This window comes from Scyliorhinus torazame, chromosome 18 (assembly GCF_047496885.1).
Source record: "Scyliorhinus torazame isolate Kashiwa2021f chromosome 18, sScyTor2.1, whole genome shotgun sequence".
In the NCBI taxonomy this organism is placed as follows: Eukaryota; Metazoa; Chordata; class Chondrichthyes; order Carcharhiniformes; family Scyliorhinidae; genus Scyliorhinus; species Scyliorhinus torazame.
In genome coordinates, this window is record NC_092724.1 from 79,977,309 (window position 1) to 80,002,055 (window position 24,747).

Below are 24,747 nucleotides of genomic sequence, written 5' to 3' on the forward strand. Positions count from 1 at the left end.
CTCTTGGCTGACTCCGTTCAACACCCTCGGTACTCTCATTCCCACCCACCCCTGCCCCAACTGCCTCTCCTCCACTGGGTCCTGGCACTCTCGCAATCCCCCACAGGTCCTGCCGCATCCACACCCCAAAAGAAAATCCTTTTCTCCTCAGCAAACGCATGGCCTCTGGTGTTCATTGCTAATCCAATCACAGACTGTTTCTTTCTCACATTTGCTGCTGATAGGTAACCGTAAGAAGAGAGGAACGATGCGTGGTTGAGTTGCAGTTCCTTGCAGAACCTTCTACTTAAATGTCTGACCGACATTTTGAAAACTGGCTTCGGGGGCCACAATCTGGCCAGGGTCCATTGGATAAGCCTGATTTAGACCAACAGCCTAATGTACCCTATTCATGCAGGAGTCCAACAGTCCAATGTACATTATACAAGATGGAGTCCATCTTAATAGGAGTAGGTAAAAAGTGAAGTAGTGAAAGAAGCAGAGATGAAGAGAATTTATTTATTCAGTTTGTTTTTCTGATCAGGAATGTATGCTTGAAAGGGCCGCAGAAACAAATTCAAAAGTAACTATTTGGGGAGAATTGTATAAGTACTTTAATGGGAAAAGGTTGCAAGGCTCTAGGGAAAGAGAAGGGGAGTGAGGCTAATTGGGCTCTTTCAAAGAACTGACATGATGAACTGGTCTCCTCCTATGACCAAAATTCTATGAAAATAATTAATGATATATTACCTGCCGCAGGGATCGAGCTGTGGAAGTTGCTCCATCCAGTGCCAGTAATCTCTCCTTCTCAAGCCTAGGATCGGCTCTGTAACAAGACAATGGATCATCAGAAACAGAAGCCTAATTTGCTCCTTTTCTTCTCTCTTGCTTCTTTATTTCAGCTCCACCTTGCAAAATATTGAACTCATCCAGAACTGCAGTCCCTATCCTACTGATCTCCATCTTATCCCTACATTGATTACCTGTCCCTTGCTTTATTTAGTTCAAAATCTTCCTCATCATCTTCAAATCACTCCTCGGCCTTACTCCAATCAACCTCTGCAACCTCTTTGAGAGAAATGAGAAACACAGTCAGACAGTAAGAGGAAATGTACATAGTTATAAGAGATACAATAACAGACAGAGACTATTTCAGTGCAATGTTCCCAGTGATATTTCTTTCAGTGCATGGCCCCTTTAAATCTTTTGCCGGGACACATATGCATGTTAATTTAAAGAGGCCAACTTATGCACGGTCTGCATTGGGATATTCACGCAGCCTAGAGGGAACATTGTTTGAGTGTGTGACAGAAAACAGGAGAGAGCGAAAGAGAGAAAATGACAGAGCGATAGAGAGAGAGAGAGACAGACAGAGCAGAGGGGTGGATCTCCAATTCTGGGCTATGTCCCCACGCCGGCGTGGGAACGGTGGCGTCTTACGCCAGAAAAGCTGGCGCAAAACAACCACCGATTCTCTGTTTTGCTGGGGGCTAGCATACTGGCAACGTAGAGCACCCGGCTCTAGCTGCCGATATGCCCTGGAGAATTGCCTGCAGCGGCTGCATGGCGCTTCATGGTGGAGGCCGCTCGTGGAAGCGGCCCACAAAATAGTCCCCCCATTCGGCCAGCTCACGTGCCCCCGACCGCCCCACCACAGTGCCCCCAGCCCCAAATAATGTCCCCCACTGCCCGCGGATTGGCTCTCCCCCGACAGTGGGACAGTCCGCAGCCGCCACGCCGGGTTCCCAACAGAATTCTTAGAGACAGGATCTACTCCCATTTGGAAACAAATGGACGTATTAGTGAGAGGCAGCACGGTTTTGTGAAGGGGAGGTCGTGTCTCACTAACTTGATAGAGTTTTTCGAGGAGGTCACTAAGATGATTGATGCAGGTAGGGCAGTAGATGTTGTCTATATGGACTTCAGTAAGGCCTTTGACAAGGTCCCTCATGGTAGACTAGTACAAAAGGTGAAGTCACACGGGATCAGGGGTGAACTGGCAAGGTGGATACAGAACTGGCTAGGCCATAGAAGGCAGAGGGTAGCAATGGAGGGATGCTTTTCTAATTGGAGCGCTGTGACCAGTGGTGTTCCACAGGGATCAGTGCTGGGACCTTTGCTCTTTGTAGTATATATAAATGATTTGGAGGAAAATGTAACTGGTCTGATTAGTAAGTTTGCAGACGACACAAAGGTTGGTGGAATTGCGGATAGCGATGAGGACTGTCTGAGGATACAGCAGGATTTAGATTGTCTGGAGACTTGGGCGGAGAGATGGCAGATGGAGTTTAATCCGGACAAATGTGAGGTAATGCATTTTGGAAGGTCTAATGCAGGTAGGGAATATACAGTGAATGGTAGAACCCTCAAGAGTATTGAAAGTCAAAGAGATCTAGGAGTACAGGTCCACAGGTCATTGAAAGGGGCAACACAGGTGGAGAAGGTAGTCAAGAAGGCATACGGCATGCTTGCCTTCATTGGCCGGGGCATTGAGTATAAGAATTGGCAAGTCATGTTGCAGCTGTATAGAACCTTAGTTAGGCCACACTTGGAGTATAGTGTTCAATTCTGGTCGCCACACTACCAGAAGGATGTGGAGGCTTTAGAGAGGGTGCAGAAGAGATTTACCAGAATGTTGCCTGGTATGGAGGGCATAAGCTATGAGGAGCGGTTGAATAAACTCGGTTTGTTCTCACTGGAACGAAGGAGGTTGAGGGGCGACCTGATAGAGGTATACAAAATTATGAGGGGCATAGACAGAGTGGATAGTCAGAGGCTTTTCCCCAGGGTAGAGGGGTCAATTACTAGGGGGCATAGGTTTAAGGTGAGAGGGGCAAGGTTTAGAGTAGATGTACGAGGCAAGTTTTTTACGCAGAGGGTAGTGGGTACCTGGAACTCGCTACCGGAGGAGGTAGTGGAAGCAGGGACGATAGGGACATTTAAGGGGCATCTTGACAAATATATGAATAGGATGGGAATAGAAGGATACGGACCCAGGAAGTGTAGAAGATTGTAGTTTAGTCGGGCAGTATGGTCGGCACGGGCTTGGAGGGCCGAAGGGCCTGTTCCTGTGCTGTACATTTCTTTGTTGTTCTTTGTTGATGAGACTGTCGGGAACTCGGCCGGTCAGGGGCGGAGCATCAGGGGTGACGGGACTCAGGCAATGGCCTGAGTCCGTGATATGTGGCACTTGTTTTTGAGGGGGCGGAGCATCGTGATTCGATCAGAAAATGTGATTCTCCGGCTGTTCACCGAATGCGATTTTGGCATCGGCAACCAGAGAATCCAGTCCAGAGAGTGCATGACAACAGATATAGCCCTTCCTCCAAAACATTCCCATTTCCAATATGTCAGCCCTTCCCAATAGCGTCATCCAACACCTTTGCTTCTTCTCTACAATTAGGCACCACCCTACCCGAGGTTATATGCAGTGTGATGAATGTAAGAATTTCAGATGTGCTGCATTGTATGTGTTTGGTACAGTGAGGGTTGGTGTGTATATGACTGCTGCAGTGGTGATTTTGAAGGTCCTCGCTTGCAGGACAGCTTGGCTTTTCAGAGATTCATAGAATTTACAATGCAGAAGGAGGCCATTCGGCCCATCGAGTCTGCACCGGCCCTTGGAAAGAGCAGCCTACTTAAGCCCACACATCCGCCCTATCCCCGTAACCACACTTTTTTTTTAAAAATATGTTTGTTCAAAGTTTTTCCAACAAAAAGTTTCAACCAATTAAACCCCACCCCCGTAACAGAAAAGAAAAAGAGAAAAGAACAGAACAGAACATAAACATATCAATCAAACATAATACAGAACTTATACAATGGGTTTCTCCCGCACATATTAACCCTCCCCATATGCGTCCACAGCTGCCACTATCTTCCTGCCTCCAGATCCGGAATCCGCCCCAACATGCGCTTCATAAATCCAGCATCGTCCCAGTTCGGGGCGTATACGTTTACCAATACCACCCACGCCCCCTGCAACCTACCGCTCACCATCACGTATCAACCTCCATTGTCCACTACGATCTTCTTGGCCTCAAACGACACCCTCTTCCCCACCAGTATTGCCACCCCTCTGTTCTTTGCATCCAGCCCCGAATGGAATACCTGTTCTACCCATCCCTTTCTTAACCTGACCTGGTCTGCCACCTTCAAATGGGTCTCCTGAAGCATGACCACGTCTGCCTTCAGTCCCTTTAAGTGTGCGAACACTCGGGCCCTCTTAACCGGCCCATTCAGGCCCCTCGCATTCCAAGTTATCAGCGGGATTGGGGGGCTTCCCACCCCCCCCCCATCCCCCTGCCGACTAGCCATCTCCTTTTCTAGGCCAATCCCGTGCCCGCGCCTCCCGCACTCTCCAGTCCCCCAGACAGGTGACCCCTGTACCGACCACCTCTTCTGTTTCCAGTTCCCCATCGGCCAATGCAGCAGCAACCCTATTTCCCCCCCCCCACCTCACCCCCGCTAGATCCGTATCTAGCTCTTTTGCTCCCCCCATAACACTCCCGCAAGTCAGCTGACCCCAGCCTCCCCCGCCGTCCCATTGACCCCCCACCGGGGGGGTGGGAATCCCCCCTCCCCCTCCTCCCCAGCAATCAGTGTGTGCTCCTCCACCCCCTCCTCCGTCCTTCTCTAGCGCGGGAAAAAGCCCGTGCTTTCCTGAGCCGGCCCCGCCCCCACTGGCGCCGCTCGTGTTGCAACCTTATCCCAATTTCCCCCATCCCCGGGCCTCCCCTCCCTCCAGCACCGGCGCCCACACACTCTCACAGTCTCCCCATCAGATCCCTTCCCCCATCCCCATCCATCACCCAACCCATGGAACATTCCCTACGCATAGTTAAAACCCTGTATACAACCGACATCCCCCCCACAACCACAAACCCTCAGTTTGAGTCCAACTTTTCAGTTTGTATAAAGGTCCAAGCCTCCTCAGGTGTTTTGAAGTCCCACCTGCTGCTCCGCTCTTTCTTGGCCCATCTCAAGACACACTCTCTGTCCACAAAACGGTGAAACATCACCACCACCGCCCTTGGTGGCTCGTTGGCCTTGGGTCTCCTCGCCAGGACCCGATGAGCCCCATCTAGCTCCAGGTGACTCGGAGAGGCCCCCGCCCCCATCAGCGAGTTGAGCATCGTGCTCACATATGCCCCGGCATCGGCCCCCTCCACTCCTTCAGGGAGACCCAGAATTCGAAGATTCTTCCTCCTCGACCTGTTCTCCAGGTCCTCGAATCTTTCCGCCCACCTCTTGTGCAGCGCCTCGTGTGTCTCCATCTTCACCGCCAGGCCCAAGATCTCATCCTCATTCTCCGAGGCTTTTTCCTGCACCTCCTGGATCGCCGCCCCTTGGGCCTTCTGGGTCTCCACTAACCCCTCGATCGCCGTCAGCAGTGGCGCCAGCACCTCTTTCTTCAGCTCCTCAAAGCAGCGCCTGAGAAACACCTGCCGCTCCTGCACCCATGCCGCTTGATCTCCGCCCGCCGCCATCTTGTTTTTTCTCCCTCGCACTTTTCTCTGCTCCAAAAACGCTTTTTTGACCGCTCCACTCCTGGTCCAATCCATATACTATGGAGGGGGGGGGGGGGACCTTGCTCACCTTCCCACACTGGAAGTCGTAGAAAAAATTGCCGTTGGGGCTCCTCCGGAGAGCCCAAAGGTCCGTTTTAGTGGGAGCCGCCGAATGTGCGGCTTAGCTCCGCATAGACGTAACCGGAAGTCCCTGCATCCCCCGCACTCTGTGGTAGTGAATTCCACAGATACACAACCCTTTGGGAGAAGTGGGTTTTCCTCAAATCTGTTTTAAATTTGCTATCTCTTAGTCTAAGATTATGACCACTCATTTTAGAATGCCCCACAATAGGAAGCATCCACTCCACGTCTACTTTATCCATATATTTTACCATCTTGTACACCTCAATGACATCTCCCCTCATTCTTCTAAACTGGAGAGAGTATAGCCCTAAACTGTTCAATCTCTCCTCTTACGACAAACCCCTCATCTCTGGGATCAATCTAATAAACCTCTTCTGAACTGCCTCCAATACATTGGGCAGCACGGTCGCACAAGTGGCTAGCACTGTGGCTTCACAGCACCAGGGTCCCAGGTTCGATTCCCCGCTGGGACACGGTCTATGCGGAGTCTGCACGTTCTCCCCGTGTCTGCGTGGGTTTCCTCCGGGTGCTCCGGTTTCCTCACACGGTCCAAAGACGTGCAGGTTAGGTGGATTGGCCATGCTAAATTGCCCTTAGTATCCAAAAAGGTTTGGAGGGGTCATTGGGTTACAGTGGAAGTATCAGCCTCCCCGAACAGGCGCCGGAATGTGGCGACTAGGGGCTTTTCACAGTAACTTCATTGAAGCCTATTTGTGACAATAAGCGATTTTCATTTTCATTTCATTTCAAGTGAGGGCTTAAGTGGGTCAGTGCAGACTCGATGGACCGAATGGCCTCCTTCTGCACTGTATGTTCTATGTTCTATGTACATATTTCCTCAAATAAGGGGACCAAAACTGTGCGCAATACTCCAGGTGTATTGCAACTAACCTTGGATAGTTGCAACACTTCCTTATCTTCATACTTAATTCCTTTTGCTACAAATGCCAACATTCCATTTGCTTTCCTTATTATCTGCTGCACCTGCATGCTTGTTTTCTGTGACTCATGCACGAGGACACCCAGATCCCTCTGCGTCGGAGCACCCCAAAGTCTCTCCCCATTTAGATAATAAGTTGCCTTTCCATTTTTTCGACCAAAATGCATGACCTTGCACTTATCCACGCTAAACTCCACCTGCCACATTTTGGCCCACTCTCCTAACCTATCTATATCCATTTGTAAGGTTCTTATTTCCTCATTGTAACTTACTATCCCACCTAATTTTGTGTCATCTGAAAATTTGGCTATAGATCCTTCTATTCCTGTTAATATAGATTGTAAATAGCTGGGGCCCAAGGACCGAACTCTGTGGCACCCTACTAGTTACATCTTGTCATCCAGAAAAAGACCCATTTATCCCGACTCTCAGTTTCCTGTCCGTCAGCCAGCGCGGGTTCAATTCCCATACTGGCCTCCCCGAACAGGCGCCGGAATGTGGCGACTAGGGGCTTTTCACAGTAACTTCATTGAAGCCTACTTGTGACAATAAGCGACTATTATTATAATCCCATGAGATCTAACCTTGTAAATTAATCTTCTGTGCGGCAGCTTATCAAACGCCTTCCCAAAGCCCGGATATGCCATTTGGTCGATCGGATCTGCACCGGCCTTTGGGGGGAGCGCCCTGTGCCTCCACCCTGTCCCCGTGGCCCAGCAGCTCTACCTAGCCTTTTTGGACACTGGGGGCAATTTACCATGGTCAATCCATTTGGTGGGTACAAGTAGATGGTGCTGTGTCTTCACATCACCAAGGTCCCAGGTTCCATTCCCGCTGGGTCGCTGTCTATGCGGAGTTTGCGCGTTCTCCCCGTGTCTGCGTAGGTTTTCTCCGGGTGCTCCGGTTTCCTCCCACGGTCCGAAGACGTGCAGGTTGGGTGGATTTGCCATGATGAATTGTTCTTAGAGACCAAAAAGGTTAGGAGGGGTTATTGGTTTGTGGGGATGGGGTGGAGGTGAGGGCTTGCGTGGGTCAGTGCAGACCCGATGGGCCGGGTGGCCTCTTTCTGCACTGTACGTTCGATGTAATCCACCAAACCTGCACGTCTTTGGACTGTGGGGGGGGGATCCGGAGCACCCAGAGGGCACTCCACACAGACAGTGGCCAAGGCTGGGAATTGAACCTGGAAATTGGGACCCTGGAGCTGTGAAGCAGCTGTGCTGGCCACTGTGCTACCGTGCCCCCCCCCCTTTTATTTTGCAGACTGGCCGGTAGCAGTGACAGAGTTGGGACTCGGTTGGATTGATAGGCTGGTGGCCAAGGAATTGGCCCAAAAAGCTGTGCTCTGCCCAGTGACAAGTGGTAATGGGATCCTATTCCACCCGGATTCTTTTCAGAGCTCCAAGGTTTAAGTTTGGTTTCATTTTTGTTCTGGCAGCGTAGTGAAGGAATCCAATAACCTCTCTCTGGAAAAATACAGCTAACTCTCTCCAGAAAGATCCAGCTCGTTCTCTCCAGAAGGTTACTGTGAGGCCTGATTCTCTCTCCAGAAAGCCTGTGGGGGCTGAGTTCCTGAAACTACAGAGGCCTGAAGACAAACCATGAACTGAAATCACAGTTTGATGAGAAATAAAGTGCCTCTCCAGGAAAATCTGTGAGTAATGCATTTTTAAATTACGGAATATCTGAATGAATGAATCTACGTACATAGATCCCTCAAAGTTGCCACCCAGGTTGATAGGGTTGTTAAGAAGGCGTATGGTGTGTTGGCTTTCATTAACAGGGAGATTGAGTTTAAAGGCTGCAATGTTTTGCTGCAGCTTTATAAAACTCTAGTTCGACCACACTTGGAATAGTGTGTCCAGTTCTGGTCGCCTCATTATAGGAAAGATGTGGATGCTTTGAAGAGGGTAGAGGAGATTTACCAGGATGCTGCCTGGACTGGAGGGCATGTCTTATGAAGAAAGGTTGATGGAGCTAGGGCTTTTCTCACTGGAGCGAAGGAAGAAAGAGAGGTGACTTGATACAATGGATTGACCATTTGTACAAGGTGATGAGAGGCATGGATAGAGTGGATAGCCAGAGACTTTTCCCCAGGGCGGAAATGGCTGCCACGAGGGGGACATAATTTTAAGGTGATTGGAGGAAGGTATAGGGGAGATGTCAGAGGTAGGTTCTTTACACAGAGAGTGGTGGGTGTGTGGAATGCATTGCCAGCAGAGGTGGTGGAGTCAGAGTCATTAGGGACATTTAAGTGACTCTTAGACAAGCACATGGACAGCAGTAAATTGAAGGGGTGTAGGTTGGCTTGATCTTAGATGAGGATAAATGGTCGGCACAACATCGTGGGCTGAAGGGCCTGTACTGTGCTGTACTGTTCTATTATGTTCTATGATCTACAGGATCCCCATTATCCCCTTTGCTGGTTACATCTTCGAAGAACTCAAGCAAATTAGTCAAACATGATTTGCCCTTCATAAAACCATGCAGACTCTGCTGGATAGCGCTTTGGCTTTCCAAATGTCCTGATATTACGTCCTTGATAATTTATTCCAACAATTTTCCAACAAGATGTTAAACTAACTGGTCTGTAATTTCCCATATTCTGCCTCCCTCCCTTTTTGAATAAGGGCGTTACATTAGCATTTTTCCAATCCACAACAACCTTACCCGTGTCCATGGAATTTTGGAACATCAGAACCAATGGATCCAATATCTCTGCTGCCACTTCCTTTAACATCCTAGGATGTAGGCCATCAAGCCCTGGGGACATGTCTTCCCTCAATCCCAAGAATTTGTTAAGTACCGTTTCCCTATTGATGCTGATTGTTCCAAGTTCCATCCTTTCTATTACCTCTGAATTGCCCGTTACTATGGGAATGGTACTAGTGCCCTCCACCGTGAAAACTGAAGCAAAGTATTGATTTAGCATTTCTGCCATTTGTGTTTCCCACTATTAACTCACCAGTTTCATCTTGCAAGGGGCCAACATTCAGCTTCGCGACTCTCTTCCCTTTTATATATCTGTAGAAGCTTTTGCTATCTTTTTTGATATTCTGTGGTAGTATTTTTTTGTAATTTACCTTAACTTTTTTAGTATCTCTTTCTTTGTGTTTGAAAGTTTCCCAATCTTCCAGTCTTCCTTTGCAATATGATGTAACTTAGTTTTTGTCTTTATCATGTCCTTGACCTCCTTCTTTAGCCATGGATGTTTTTTACCCCTCTTCCCATCTTTCTTCCTCATTGGGATATATTTTAGTTGTGAGGAATTGAGTATCTCCTGAAACAACTGCCACTGCTCATCAGCTGTCTTACCTTTTAGCCTTCCTGCCGAGTCCATACAGGCCAAATCTGACCTCAAGCCTATGTAATTTCCTTTGTTTCATTCCAGAACACTAGTGGGGGACTCCCACTTTCTCTCCCCCAAACTGAATCATGAATTCTACCATATTATGGTCATTATTCCCTCGTGGACCCTTAACTATGAGGTCATTTATTAATCCCTCATTTCAAAATACCAAATCGAGAGTAGCTTCTTCCCTGATTGGTTCCCCAACATACTGTTCCAGGAAACAATCTCAAATGCATTCAATGAACTCTTCCCCCAGGCTACCCTTGTTAATTTGATTCCTCCAGTCTATGTGCAGATTAAAATCACCCATTATTATTGCCGTGCCTTTCTTCCAAGCCCCCAGTATTTCCTGGTTTATACTGTGACTCACTGTAGAACTACTGTTTGGGGCCTATAGATTACTCTACCAAGGAATTTCTTATTACTACCCAGACTTATTCAACATTTTGATCTCCGGCCCTTCTGTCATTTCCCATTACAGCACTGATCCCTTTCAACACCAGCAAGGCTACTTTTCCTTTCACCCTATCTTTCCGAAATATATCCTTGGATATTCAATTCCCAGACCTGGGGCGGGATTCTCCGAAATCAGCGCGATGGCACGACGCAGGCCTCAAAATCGGCGCGAACCACTCCGCCGTCGGGCCGCCTGGAGTCCTCTGCCCCGGAAGGGGCTAGCAGCGGTGTGATGCCAATCGCGATGGCGTGACCCATCACAGACGCGGCATCACTCCACAAAAAGTGCCACTGCCGGATTCGGCAAAATGGCCACCCACCGCGCAGCGCCGAGGTTCCAGGAGCGGGACATCGAGGCACTCCTGGGCAGAGTGGAGCAGAGGCCCTGCACCCCGGACACGGCCGCAGGGTCGCACCACACGTCAGCCGGTGCCTGTGGAGCGAGGTGGCAGAGGCCGTCAGTGCCGTGGCCATAACAGCCAGGACAGGCAGCTAGTGCCACAAGAAGGTCAATGACCTAGTCAGAGCAGCCAGGGTGAGTACCGCCCTCCCTATCATCAAGGATGGGTGGCACAGCCCAAGCTGAAACCGACATGGCTGTACCCACCCATGCAGGCTGCATTGGCAGGATGGGCTGTGAACCTATGCCAACATACACACAACCAGTGGTCTGCAAGTATATGTCCGCCAGACACTGTTGCCCTTTATCTCTGTCACCCCTCTCCTCTCCCCCCCTCAGGAGAAGCGTGCCCATAACAACCGGGAGCGTGAGAGGACCGGAGAGGGTCAACCTGAATCGCGCCCCCTCACCGTTCATGAGAGGGCCCTGGACCTTGCAGGCGGACCCGAGGACCGGGAAATTGCGGAAGCAGAGGTCGGGGACGCAGCACCCAGTGAGACCCCCCACTGCCTGCCCTCCTTCACCCCCATCCTCCCTTCCCCCCCCCATCCCCCCTTCATCCCCATCCCTCCTTCGCACCCCCGTCTGCGTGTCTAACCATGCATGCTGTATTGTGTATTGGATTGGATTGGATTTGTTTATTGTCACGTGTACCGAGGTACAGTGAAAAGTGTTTTTCTGCAAGCAGCTCAACAGATCATGGAGTACATGGAAAGAAAAGGGAATAAAAGAAAATACATAATAGGGCAACACAAGGTATTCAATGTAACTACATAAACACTGGCATCGGATGAAGCATACAGGGTGTAGTGTTAATGAGGTCAGTGCATAAGAGGTTCATTTAGGAGTCTGGTAACAGCGGGGAAGAAGCTTGTTTTGAGTCTGTTCCTGCGTGTTCTCAGACTTCTGTATCTCCTGCCCGATGGAAAAAGTTGGAAGAGTGAGTAAGTCGGGTGGGCGGGGTCTTTGATTAGGCTGCCCGCTTTCCCCAGGCAGCGGGAGGTGCAGATGGAATTAATAGATGGGAGGCAGGTTCGTGTGATGGACTGGGCGGTGTTCACGACTCTCTGAAGGTTCTTGAGGTCCAGGGCCAAGCAGTTGGCATGGAGCAGATGGACCCTCTCGACCAATGGGTCCGACTTGTGCGCCCGCACGTGTTTTCGGAGCAGGATGGGTCCGGGTGCTGCCAGCCAGGTCGGGAGGGAGGTCCCAGAGGAGGACTTCCTAGGGAAGACAAGGAGACGTTCGTGAGGTGTTTGATTGGTGGTCGTACAAAGCAGTGACTGGATGGAGTAGAGGGTATCCGGGAGGACTTCTTGCCAGCGAGAGACTGGGAGGTTCCTGGACCGTAGGGCCAGTAGGACGGTCTTCCAGACCGTTCCGTTCTCCCTCTCTACCTGTCCATTACCCCGGTGGTTGTAACTGGTCGTCCTGCTCGAGGCGATGCCCTTGCTGAGCAGGAATTGACGCAGTTCGCCGCTCATAAAGGAGGACACCCTATCACTGTGTATGTAAGCGGGGAACCCGAACAGTGCAAAGATGCTATGGAGGTCCTTGATGACGGTGGTTGCGGTCATGTTGGGGCAGGGGATGGCGAATGGGAACCGGGAGTACTCGTCAATCACGTTCAGGAAGTACGTGTTGCGGTCAGTGGAGGGGAGGGGGCCTTTGAAGTCCATGCTGAGGCGTTCAAAGGGACGGGAAGCCTTTATCAGGTGCGCTTTCTCTGGTCGGTAGCAGTGCTGTTTGCACTCCGCGCAGATTTGGCAGTCCCTGGTGGCTGTCCTGACCACCTCGATGGAGTAGGGCATAGAACATAGAACATTACAGCGCTGTACAGGCCCTTCGGCCCTCGATGTTGCGCCGACCTTTGAAACCACTCTAAAGCCCATCTACACTATTCCCTTATCATCCATATGTTTATCTAATGACCATTCAAATGTTGGCGAGTCCACTACTGTTACAGGCAGGGTATTCCTCGCCCTTACTACTCTCTGAGTAAAGAACCTACCTCTGATATCTGTCCTATATCTATCATCCCTCAATTTTAAGCTATGTCGCCTCGTGCTAGACATCACCATCCGAGGAATAAGGCTCTCACTGTCCACCCTATCTAATCCTCTGATCATCTTGTATGCCTCAATTAAGTCACCGCTTAACCTTCTTCTTTCTAAAGAAAATAACCTCAAGTCCCTCAGCCTTCCCTCATAAGATCTTCCCTCAAGACCAGGCAACATCCTGGTAAATCTCCTCTGCACCCTTTCCAATGCTTCCACATCCTTTCTATAATGCGGCGACCAGAACTGCACACAATACTCCAAATGCGGCCGCACCAGAGTTTTGTACAGCTGCAACATGACCTCAGTGCTCCGAAACTCAATCCCTCTACCAATAAAAGCTAACACACCGTATGCCTTCTTAACAACCCTCTCAACCTGGGTGGCAACTTTCAGGGATCTATGTACATGGACACCAAGATCTCTCAGCTCATCCACACTACCAAGAATCTTACAATTTGCCCAATACTCTGTCTCCCTGTTATTCCTTCCAAAATGAATTACCTCACATTTTTCTGCATTAAACTCCATTTGCCACCTCTCAGCCCAGCTCTGCAGCTTATCTACGTGCCTCTGTAACGTGTTACATCCTTCTGCACTGTCCACAACTCCACCGACTTTAGTGTCATCGGCAAATTTACTCACCCATCCTTCTACACCATCCTCCAGGTCATTTATAAAAATGACAAACAGCAGTGGCCCCAAAACAGATCCTTGTGGTACACCAGGCTGAACATTTCCCATCAATCACCACCCTTTGCCTTCTTCCAGCTAGCCAATTTCTGATCCAAACTGCTAAATCACCCTGAATCCCATGCCTCTGTATTTTCTGCAATAGCCCACCGTGGGGAACCTTATCAAAAGCTTTACTGAAATCGATATACACCACATCAACTGCTTTACCCTCGTCCACCTGTTTGGTCACCTTCTCAAAGAACTCAATAAGGTTTGTGAGGCACGACCTACCCTTCACAAAACCGTGTTGACTATCTCTAATCAAATTATTCCTTTCCAGATGATTGTACATCCTATCTCTTATCAACCTTTCCAAGTCTTTGCCCACAACAGAAGTAAGGCTCACTGGTCTATAGTTACCGGGGTTGTCTCTACTCCCCTTCTTGGACAAGGGGACAACATTTGCTATCCTCCAGTCTTCTGGCACTATTCCTGTAGACAAAGATGACTTAAAGATCAAGGCCAAAGGCTCAGCAATCTCCTCCCTAGCTTCCCAGAGAATCCTAGGATAAATCCCATCCGGCCCAGGGGACTTATCTATATTTACACTTTCCAGAATTGCTAACACCTCCTCCTTAAGAACCTCAAGCCCTTCTAGTCTAGTAGCCTGTACCTCAGTATTCTCCTCGACAACATTGTCTTTTTCCTGTGTGAATACTTACGAAAAATATTCATTTAGCACCTCTCCTATCTCCTCGGACTCCACACACAAATTCTCACTACTGTCCTTGACTGGCCCCACTCTTAGCCTAGTCATTCTTTTATTCCTGACATATCTATAGAAAGCTTTAGCGTTATCCTTGATCCTACCTGCCAAAGACTTCTCATGTACCCTCCTGGCTCTTCTAAGCTCTCTCTTTAGGTCCTTCCTAGCTAACTTGTAACTCTCGAGCGCCTTAACTGAACCTTCACGTCTCATTTTTACGTAGCCTCCTTCTTCCTCTTAACAAGTGATTCAACTACTTTAGGAACCCATGGTTCCCTCGCTCCACCACTTCCACCCTGCCTGACAGGGACATACTTATCAAGGACACGCAGTAGCTGTTCCTTGAACCAGCTCCACATTTCAATTGTGCCCATCCCCTGCAGTTTCCCTCCCCATCCTATGCATCCCAAGACTTGCCTTATCGCATCATAATTGCCTTTCCCCCAGCTATAACTCTTGCCCTGCGGTATATACCTATCCTTTTCCATCGCTAAAGTAAACGTAATCGAATTGTGGTCACTATCACCAAAGTGCGAACCTACCTCCAAATCGAACACCTGTCCAGGTTCATTTCCCAGTACCAAATCCAATATGGCCTCGCCTCTCGTTGGCCTATTTACATACTGTGTCAGGATGTAACATCCTGCACACATTGGACAAAAAAGGACCCATCTAACGTGCTCCAACAATAGAGTTTCCAGTTGCGGGTCTTGACAAAATGGAAAAAGCGAGTGACCCCTGGGTGGCAGAGGTCCTCGTGGAGGGCTCGGAGGCTGTCCACTTGTGCGGTGGCACATGTGCCGCGGGACAGGGCATCAGGAGGCTCGTTTAGCTTCCCAGGACGATACAAGATCTCGTAGTTGTAGGTGGAGTGTTCGATCCTCCACCGCAAGATCTTGTCATTTTTTAATCTTGCCCCGCTATGCATTACCAAACATGAAAGCAACCGACCGTTGGTCCGTGAGGAGAGTGAATCTCCTGCCGGCAAGGTAACGCCTCCAATGTCGCACAGCTTGTACTATGGCCTGGGCCTCCGTTTCGACTGAGGAGTGGTGGATTTCGGAAGCATGGAGGGTACGGGAGAAGTGAGCAATATTGCAATGTCTGCTTTAATGCGGCTGAAGGCATGGCGGGCCTCTATCGACAGGGGACAAACTGTGGATTGGATCAGGGGACGAGCCTTGTCCGCGTAGTTGGGGACCCACTGGGCATAGTAGCTAAAAAACCCGAGGCAACGTTTCAGGGCCTTGGGGCAGTGAGGGAGGGGGAACTCCATAAAGGGGCGCATGCGCTCAGGGTCGGGGCCTATAACTCCATTTCGTACTATGTAGCCGAGGATGGCTAGGCGGTCGGTGCTAAACACGCATTTATCCTTGTTGTAGGTAAGGTTAAGGATTTTAGCGGTCTGGAGACATTTTCGGAGATTGGTGTCGTGGTCCTGCTGGTCATGGCCACAGATGGTGACATTATCGAGATACGGGAATGTTGCCCGTAAACCGTACCGGTCAACCATTCGGTCCATCTCGCGCTGGAAGACCGAGACACCGTTGGTGACACCGAAGGGAACTCTAAAGAAGTGATAGAGCCGCCCATCTGCCTCGAAAGCAGTGTATTTGCGGTCACTAGTATGGATGGGGAGCTGGTGGTAGGCGGACTTGAGATCCACCGTGGAGAAGACTTTATAATGCACGATCCTGTTTCCCAGGTCGGATATGTGGGGGAAAGGGTACTCGTCCAGCTGCGTAAACCTGTTGATGGTCTGACTGTAGTCGATGACCACCCTATGCTTCTCCCCGGTCTTTACCACCACTACTTGAGATCGCCAGGGGCTGTTACTGGCTTCAATGACCCCTTCCCTCAGTAGCCTTTGGACCTCTGACCTAATAAAGATCCGGTCCTGGGCACTGTAGCGTCTGCTCCTGGTGGCGACGGGTTTGCAATCCGGGGTGAGGTTCGCAAACAAGGAAGGCGGGTCGACATTAAGGGTCGCGAGGCCGCAGACAGGAAGGGGGGGGTATAGGGCCGCCGAATTTGAAGGTCAGGCTTTGAAGGTTACACTGGAAGTCTAAACCCAGGAGTGTAGCCACCAGAGGTGGGGAAGGAAATTTTTGAACTCCCTTCCCTGGACTGTGAGGTTTGCTACACAAAATCCCTTTATCCCCACTGAGTGTGAACCCGAAGCCAGGGAGATTTTTTGATTAATGGGGTGGATGAGGAGAGAACAGCGCCTTACCGTGTCAGGGTGTATGAAGCTCTCCGTGCTCCCAGAGCCGATTAGGCAAGACTTCTCGTGCCCGTTGATGAATACGGTCATCGTAGCAGTTGAGAGTGTTCGAGGCTGAGACTGATCCAGAGTCACTGAGGTTATCGCTGCTGTTAAGAGTTCTCTTCAGGCAGTGCGTGGTCAGCCGAGCTGGGGTCCTGGGGGTTCATCCAAGATGGCGGCTCCCATTCGTCGCACATGGCTGGGGGTGCACAAAATGGCGGCGCCCATCCCTCCAACGTGGCGTCTGCGGAACAAGATGGCGGTGCCCGGGGTCCGTACGTGGCCCTGGAATATTTAGATGGCGGCGACCGCTGGCCGCACGGGGCCAGTGGAGAGGTTTGTGGTTGCGGTCCGCATTCGCCGCCGGAGACCGCGGCAACCACACGGGCCTGGCATACCCCCACAAAATGGCCCTTTTTTGCCGCATCCCTTGCAGGTGGATGCGCAGGCCGGGCAGTGCTGGCAGGGGTGCTTGGCCTGCCCGCAAAAGCAGCAGCGAGGCCCCTCGGGGTTGCCAGGCCGCCTTGCAGCGCAGGCCTGTGGGGATATGGGGGAAGTCTCGGGGTCGGCCAGGGAGAGGTTCCACGCTGCCCAGGGGGCTGCCGCGCGGTCGGGAACGTAAGCGCGGGCGTTCCTGGAGGCCACGTCCAGGGAGCCTGCAAGGGCCCGTGCCTTCCTGAGACCCAGGGTGTCCTTTTCGAACAGATGCTGGCGGATTTGTGAAGATAGCATACCTGCCACGAAAGCGACCCGGACTAAGAGTTCCGTGTGTTCGCTCGCCAAAACGTGCGGGCAGCTGCAGCTTCTTCCCAACACCAGGAGTGCACGGTAGAATTCCTCCAGCGATTCCCCAGGGGTTTGTCGCCTTGTCGCAAGCAGGTGCCAGGCGTAGACCTGGTTTACCGGGCGAATATAGTGTCCTTTTAGTAGCTCTATTGCTGCATCAAAGTCTTCCGCTTCCTCGATGAGGGTGTAAATCTCCGGGCTCACCCTTGAGTGCAGGACGTGCAGTTTCTGCTCACCCAGGGTGCGTTTTCGGCCGTCCCGAGATACCCTTTAAAGCACGCCAGCCAGTGCTTAAAAGATTGCTCCTGAGTTCGCGCGTGGGGGCTAAGTTGCAGACACTCTGGCTTGATGGCTCCATCCTTTCTTCTTAAAAAAAAAACTAGCTTATTAAATTGATGCACAATCAATGACCACTAAAGCGAGGTTGTAGTCCAACTGAAGGCTTTAATAAGTTAAATGTTTCCCCCAGAAGCTCAGGTACAGAATGAAGGCTGCTGGGGTGGCACTGGTTCTTTTTAAAAAATATATTTATTAAAGTTTTTTAACACAATTTTTCTCCCTTACAAACAATAACACCCCCCCCCCCCCCGTAACAAAAAGAAAAGAGAAATTGCGTAGAGCAAGATATATACATGGCAAAATGATATATTTACACAGCTTTGTACACTGGCCCTCACCCGTACGTGCCAGTTTCCCCAACCCTTCATGTTATCTCTTGCTCATCCACCCTCCCAGGCAGTCCCCCCTTTCCCCCCCCCCCCCTCGCAGGACGTCCCCTCCACCCCCCCCCCCACCCCCAAGGTTGCTGCTGCTGCTGACTGACCTTCCTCTAACACTCCGCGAGATAGTCTAGGAACGGTTGCCAACGCCTGTAGAACCCCTGCGCAGACCCTCTCAAGGCGAACTTAATCCTCTCCAACTTTATGAACCCAGCCATATCATTTATCCAGGCCTCCAGGCTGGGGGGCTTCGCCTCCTTCCACATTAGCAAGATCCTTCGCCGGGCTACTAGGGACGCAAAGGCCAGAATGTCGGCCTCTTTCGCCTCCTGCACTCCCGGTTCGTCCACTACTCCAAATATTGCTAGCCCCCAGCTTGGCTTGACCTGGACTTTCACCACCTGAGATATTGCTCCCGCCACTCCTCTCCAGAACCCCTCCAATGCCGGGCATGACCAAAACATATGGACATGGTTCGCCGGGCTCCCTGAGCACCTTCCACATCTGTCCTCTACCCCAAAGAACCTACTCAACCTCGCCCCCGTCAAGTGCGCTCTGTGGACCACCTTAAATTGTATCAGGCTGAGCCTGGCACACGAGGAGGTGGAATTAACCCTACCTAGGGCATCAGCCCACAGACCTTCCTCGATCTCCTCCCCCAGCTCCTCCTACCATTTACCCTTCAACTCTTCTACCAGCGCTTCCCCCTCTTCTTTCAACTCCTGGTGTATTTCCAACACCTTGCCCTCCCCGACCCATACACCCGAGATCACCCTATCTTGAACTTCTTGTGCCGGGAGCAACGGGAATTCCCTCATCTGTCGCCTCACAAAAGCCCTCACCTGCATATATCTAAAGGCATTTCCCGGAGGTAACTCGAACTTCTCCTCCAGTGCCCCTAGGCTCGCAAACGTCCCGTCGATGAACAGGTCCCCCAACCTTACAATCCCCGCCCGATGCCAGCTCTGGAAACCCCCGTCCATCTTCCCCGGGACAAACCGGTGGCTACCCCTGATCGGGGACCACACCGATGCTCCCATTGCACCCCGGTGCCGTCTCCACTGGCCCCAGATCCTTAGCGTTGCCGCCACCACCGGGTTTGTGGTATACTTTGTCGGCGAGAGCGGCAGCGGTGCCGTCACCAACGCCCTCAGGCTCGTTCCTTTACAGGACGCCATCTCCATCCTCTTCCATGCCGCCCCCTCTCCCTCCATAACCCACTTGCGGATCATCGCCACATTTGCTGCCCAGTAGTAGCTCCCCAGGTTTGGCAGCGCCAACCCTCCTCGGTCCCTACTGCGTTCCAGGAACCCTCTCCTTACTCTCGGGGTCTTATTCGCCCACACAAACCCTACAATACTCCTGCCTACTCTCTTAAAAAAGGCCATAGTGATCACGATGGGAAGGCACTGAAACACAAACAGAAACCTCGGAAGGACCACCATTTTGACCGACTGCACTCTACCCGCCAGCGAGAGCGGTAACATGTCCCATCTTTTGAAATCCTCCTCCATTTGCTCCACCAACCTCGTCAGATTCAGTTTATGTAGGGTCCCCCAACTCCTGGCTATCTGGATCCCCAGATACCGAAAGCTCCCCGCCGCCCTCCTCAGCGGTAGGCCCCCTATCCCTCTTTCTTGGTCCCCCGCCTGTAATACAAAGAGCTCACTCTTCCCTACATTGAGCTTATCGCCCGAAAACTCCCCAAACTCCCTTAGAGTCTGCATGACCTCCACCATCCCCTCCATTGGATCCGCCATGTACAGCAACAGGTCATCCGCATATAGCGACACCCGATGCTCTTCTCCCCCTCGGACCACCCCCCTCCATTTATTAGACTCCCTCAATGACATGGCCAATGGTTCGATCGCCAATGCGAACAACAGGGGGGACAGGGGGCACCCCTGCCTCGTCCCTCGGTGCAGTCGAAAGTACTCCGTCCTCCGCCGGTTCGTCACTACGCTCGCCATCGGGGCTCTGTAAAGGAGCTTAACCCAATTGATAAACCCTACCCCGAACCCAAACCTACGCAGCATCTCCCAGAGGTACTCCCACTCTACTCGGTCAAAGGCCTTCTCCGTGTCCATAGCTGCCACTATCTCCGCCTCTCCCTCCTCCGATGGCATCATTATCACGTTTAAGAGCCACCGCACATTGGTGTTTAGTTGCCTGCCCTTTACAAATCCCGTCTGGTCCTCGTGGATTACCCCCAGGACACAGTCCTCGATCCTCGTGGCCAGCACTTTTGCCAGCAACTTTGCATCCACATTGAGGAGCGAGATCGGCCTGTACGATCCACATTGCAGTGGGTCCTTGTCCCGCTTTAGGATCAAAGAAATTGTCGCTTCCGACACTGTCGGGGGCAGGGTCCCCTCCTCTCTTGCCTCATTAAAGGTCCTCACCAGTAGCGGGGCCAAAAGGTCTGCATACTTCCTGTAGAACTCCACCGGGAATCCGTCCGGTCCCGGGGCCTTCCCCGCATGCATGCTCCCCAAACCCTTGCTCAGCTCCTCCAACCCAATTGGTGCCCCCAAACCAGCCACCTCTTGCTCCTCCACCCTCGGGAATCTCAGCTGATCTAGGAATCGTCTCATCCCCTCTTCCCCCGCTGAGGGCTGGGATCTGTACAGCTCTTCATAAAAGGCTTTGAATACCTCGTTTATTTTCGTCGCACTCCGAACCGTGGCTCCCCTTCCATCTTTGACTCCCCCTATTTCCCTCGCTGCCATCCTCTTACGGAGCTGGTGTGCCTTTTCCCCATACTCGTAGGTCGCCCCCTGCACTTTCCTCCACTGTGCCTCCGCCTTCCCTGTGGTCAACAGGTCAAACTCCGTCTGGAGCCGTCGTCTTTCCCCAAGTAATCTTTCCTCCGGGGCCTCTGCGTATCTCCTGTCCACTCTCAAAATCTCCCCCACTAACCTCTCCCTTTCCATACCCTCTGTCTTCTCCCTATGAGCCCTAATGGAAATTAGCTCTCCCCTGATCACCGCCTTCAACGCCTCCCATACCACCCCCACCCGCACCTCCCCGTTGTCATTGGCCTCCAAGTACCTTTCGATACACCCCCTCACCTTCCCACACACCACCTCGTCCGCCAGCAGTCCCACATCCAGCCGCCACAACGGGCGTTGGTCCCTCTTCTCTCTCAGCTCCAGTTCCACCCAGTGCGGGGTATGGTCCGAAACGGCTATAGCCGAATACTCCGTCCCGTCCACCCTCGGGATGAGCACCCTACCCAGAACAAAGAAATCTATCCGGGAGTAGGCTTTGTGTACATGGGAGAAGAAAGAATATTCTCTGGCTTGCGGCCTTGCAAACCGCCATGGGTCCACTCCCCCCATCTGATCCATAAACCCCCTAAGTACCTTGGCCGCCGCCGGCCTCTTTCCAATCCTTGATTTGGAGCGGTCCACTGCTGGATCCAACACTGTATTGAAGTCCACTCCCATTATCAGTCCTCCTATCTCCAGGTCCGGAATGCGCCCCAACATGCGCTTCATGAATCCTGCATCATCCCAGTTCGGGGCGTATACGTTTACCAACACCACCCACGTCCCTTGCAGCCTACCGCTCACCATTCCATATCGCCCTCCATTGTCCGCTACAATAGTCGTGGCCTCAAATGACACCTGCTTTCCCACCAATATTGCCACCCCTCTATTCTTCGCGTCCAGTCCCGAGTGGAATACCTGTCCTACCCATCCCTTTCTTAGCCTGACCTGGTCCGCCACCTTCAGGTGTGTCTCTTGGAGCATGGCCACGTCCGCCTTCAGTCCCTTTAAGTGCGCGAACACTCGAGCCCTCTTCACCGGCCCATTGAGGCCCCTCACATTCCACGTTATCAGCCGGATTGGAGGGGCTCTCACCAGCCCCCCCCACGCCCCGTCGACTAGCCATCTCCTTTTCTGGGCCAGTCCCGTGTCCACGCCTCCCTCACCCTCCAGTCCCCCAGAGGGGGGACCCCCGTCCCGACCACCTCTTCTTGTGGCACTGGTTCTTATACCCCGCCTAGCAGGGCGGAGCTATCATACATTCTAACCAATAGAAAGCATACAGTTCCACCAATGGTTCTTCAGCCTATCAGGTACCGTAATACCTATAATACCACTGTCAAAAACCCTTTTTTTTAAATACAGACAGCAAGTTTGCATTCCTTACAGAAAACAGGTACTATGTTGAAATCATCAAATGAGCTGAAAACATTCTTTAGATTGCAGAGAGAGATCGATACACATGTGCTTTCATTTACTGCAGCATTCAAACTCACAGCCAAAACTAAAAAAAGAGCTGTCAAATGGCTTCTTGCTCAAACCAGCTCAAACCACAAAATAAAAGACAGAGCAGAGCTCAGCTCCACCCACACTCTGACATCACTGCAGCTATTTGATAAACACCCATTTCTTAAAGGTACGCACACACATGACAGGATAGAGTGGGGGGGTGGGCATAGGTAGGGTGGCCTTTCAGAGGGTCGGTGCAGACTTAATGGTTGAATGGCCTCCTTCTGCTCTGCAGTAATTCTATGGTTCTACCTCTCACTTATGTTACCTCCCAGCTCCGTGCGCTTCGGGCTTTGTAAAGATATGAGGTTAAATTTGCATGCAGAGATAAAAATACTTGTACTAATAATGAAGGTCCCTCACTCACGTGGGTCAATGGACAGAGGTTTAGAAACTGAAGCCCAAGACAACAGTTAAAAAACCCACAATGGCATGTAATAAAATGGGATTAAAGCAACAGTTACTACAGTTCATAATTGTTGCTGCGGTTGAAAGCAACTTCGAATGACCTGCGAATGTGATGAGGCGGATTCTGGATTAAAGTTGTCACAAACCAGGCTGATGGTATCTGCGAGGGTATCCCAACTTGGAACACTGGTATCTCTGTGGTGTATAGTTTTGTTTTTGGAATGTGTGTGAGGAGCCACGTGAAGGCCCAGTGAGAATAACCAGCCTAGTTTTTGTGTAACAATTATTGAAGACAATAGTCTTTATTAAAAAGATTATTATTATTAAATTAAAAAGACAGCTACATACAAACAGGACTACAATACTCTAGGACAATTAAGTACATGAATCACTAAACACAGACATACATAGTTTATGTAAAATGCACCCCTTTTGCCAAAATAAATCCCAAGATCCCTGAACTCCTTAAAACTTTGTCTTTCCCCAAACAACACCCAACTTAAATAAATCTAAAAAGTGAAATCCAGCTTAAAGTTACCACACAATAAAAGGCTGATAATCAAATCTGGGAAACGCCTTTTCCTGGTCCAGAGAAGATACTTAAACTGTGTTTACAAAGGTTTCTGTATGACCTTGGCTCTAAGACTTAGATGTGAAACTGACCTCTCAGGCTCTTAGATGTTAACTGGCCTCCCTGCTTCTGAGGATGTTGGCAATTATATAATTTTCCCCTTTGATTCTTTATTCTATCTATGTGGCTGTCTGCCTCTCTCCAATTCCTTAACTCTAGAAATTAGCTTGTGCATACCCCACTATCTTTCAGCCATTTAGGTAGGTTGTTTCTACTAATGGGGTGATTTACGCCTGATTCTGACTGTGTACAGTGTGAAGGAGAAGGTCCTGAGCTGGGCCAAGCAGAAGCGGGTGGTGCAGTGGGCTGGAGCTGGTATACGTGTATACCAGGACTTTACGGTGGAGCTGGCGAGGAGGCGGGCTGCCTTCAACCGGGTGAAGAGGGCACTGTACATGAGCAAGGTGCAGTGCGGCATTGTATATCCAGCGAAGCTGAGGGTGACTTACAAGCTCAGGGACTTCTATTTTGGAACGGCGGAAGCAGCGGAGGAGTTTGCGAAGGCAGTAGGACTGTGGCAGAACTGACAAATTGAGAAATGGCCATATACCGATGTAACCTCATGACTGTATTTTCTCCTTTTTTGTTTCACTGCGTGCGGGTGTAGGGGTTAAAGGAGCCAATGTTGTAGATATTTGGACAACGGAAGGGATGGGACTTACACTCGAAATGAGGGCTCTTTGGGGTGTAGGTGGATATGCGGGGTGTGTGTGCTAAAAGGGGATCTCTGGGCTTTCCTAGGGCCGGGCAAGGGGGAAAGGGACCCGGGCGGGGGCCTCCACGCTGGCCGGTTTAAGACGGCCAGTGAACGGGAGTGAGGTGGGGGAGGGGCTGCGGCCATCAGAGCCTGGCAGAACAGGGTCCGACTGGTCTAGCCAGGGTGGAAAGTTGGGGGGAAGGAACCGAGGTTGGGAGGAGGAGTTTTAGAAGAGGCAGTGGACGGGAGGAGCTGGAGACTTGGGGGAGTGGGGGGGCTGTAAAACTCTTGGGTATCATGTACGGTACTCTTTCAGAGGCTGGATGGCGTTGAGTGTAGGGGGGAAGGGGGAGTGGACTCTATAGGTCAATGGTGACCATGGGCGGTCCCGGACTCCTTTTTCTTTATCTCCTTTGTTTTTTGTTTCCACCGTGGGAGGGTTTGGTTTATTGGATGCATATATTGACAGGTGGACTGTTGTTTGGGGTGGTGGGAAGATGGGATCATTGGTATTGTTAAGGGGATTGATTTTGTATTTGTTACCATTTACTGTTTGTGGGTGGGGTGTAACTTTTTGAAGGAAAATGTGAAAATGTAGAATAAAAAAATATTTTTAAAAAAAGAATTGGGGGTTGTGACTGGTGTCCTGGCCAATATTTATCCTTCAACCAGCATCACTAA

At 50.9% G+C, this 24,747-nt stretch overlaps 1 protein-coding gene across 6 annotated transcripts in view; it reads right to left on the minus strand.

Annotated features, from left to right (window-relative positions):
• The window catches only part of LOC140395329 (uncharacterized), a 228,540-nt gene that overhangs the window by 156,020 nt on the left and 47,773 nt on the right, over positions 1 to 24,747 (minus strand). For 5 of the 6 annotated variants that reach the window (XM_072482959.1, XM_072482960.1, XM_072482958.1 and 2 more), the window contains one exon: positions 730 to 805. In XM_072482959.1, coding sequence (XP_072339060.1) covers positions 730 to 805 — 76 coding nt within the window. Of the gene's footprint in view, positions 1 to 729; positions 806 to 962; positions 1,048 to 24,747 lie in introns of all 6 variants that reach the window. The other variant, XM_072482964.1, reaches the window with a different exon arrangement.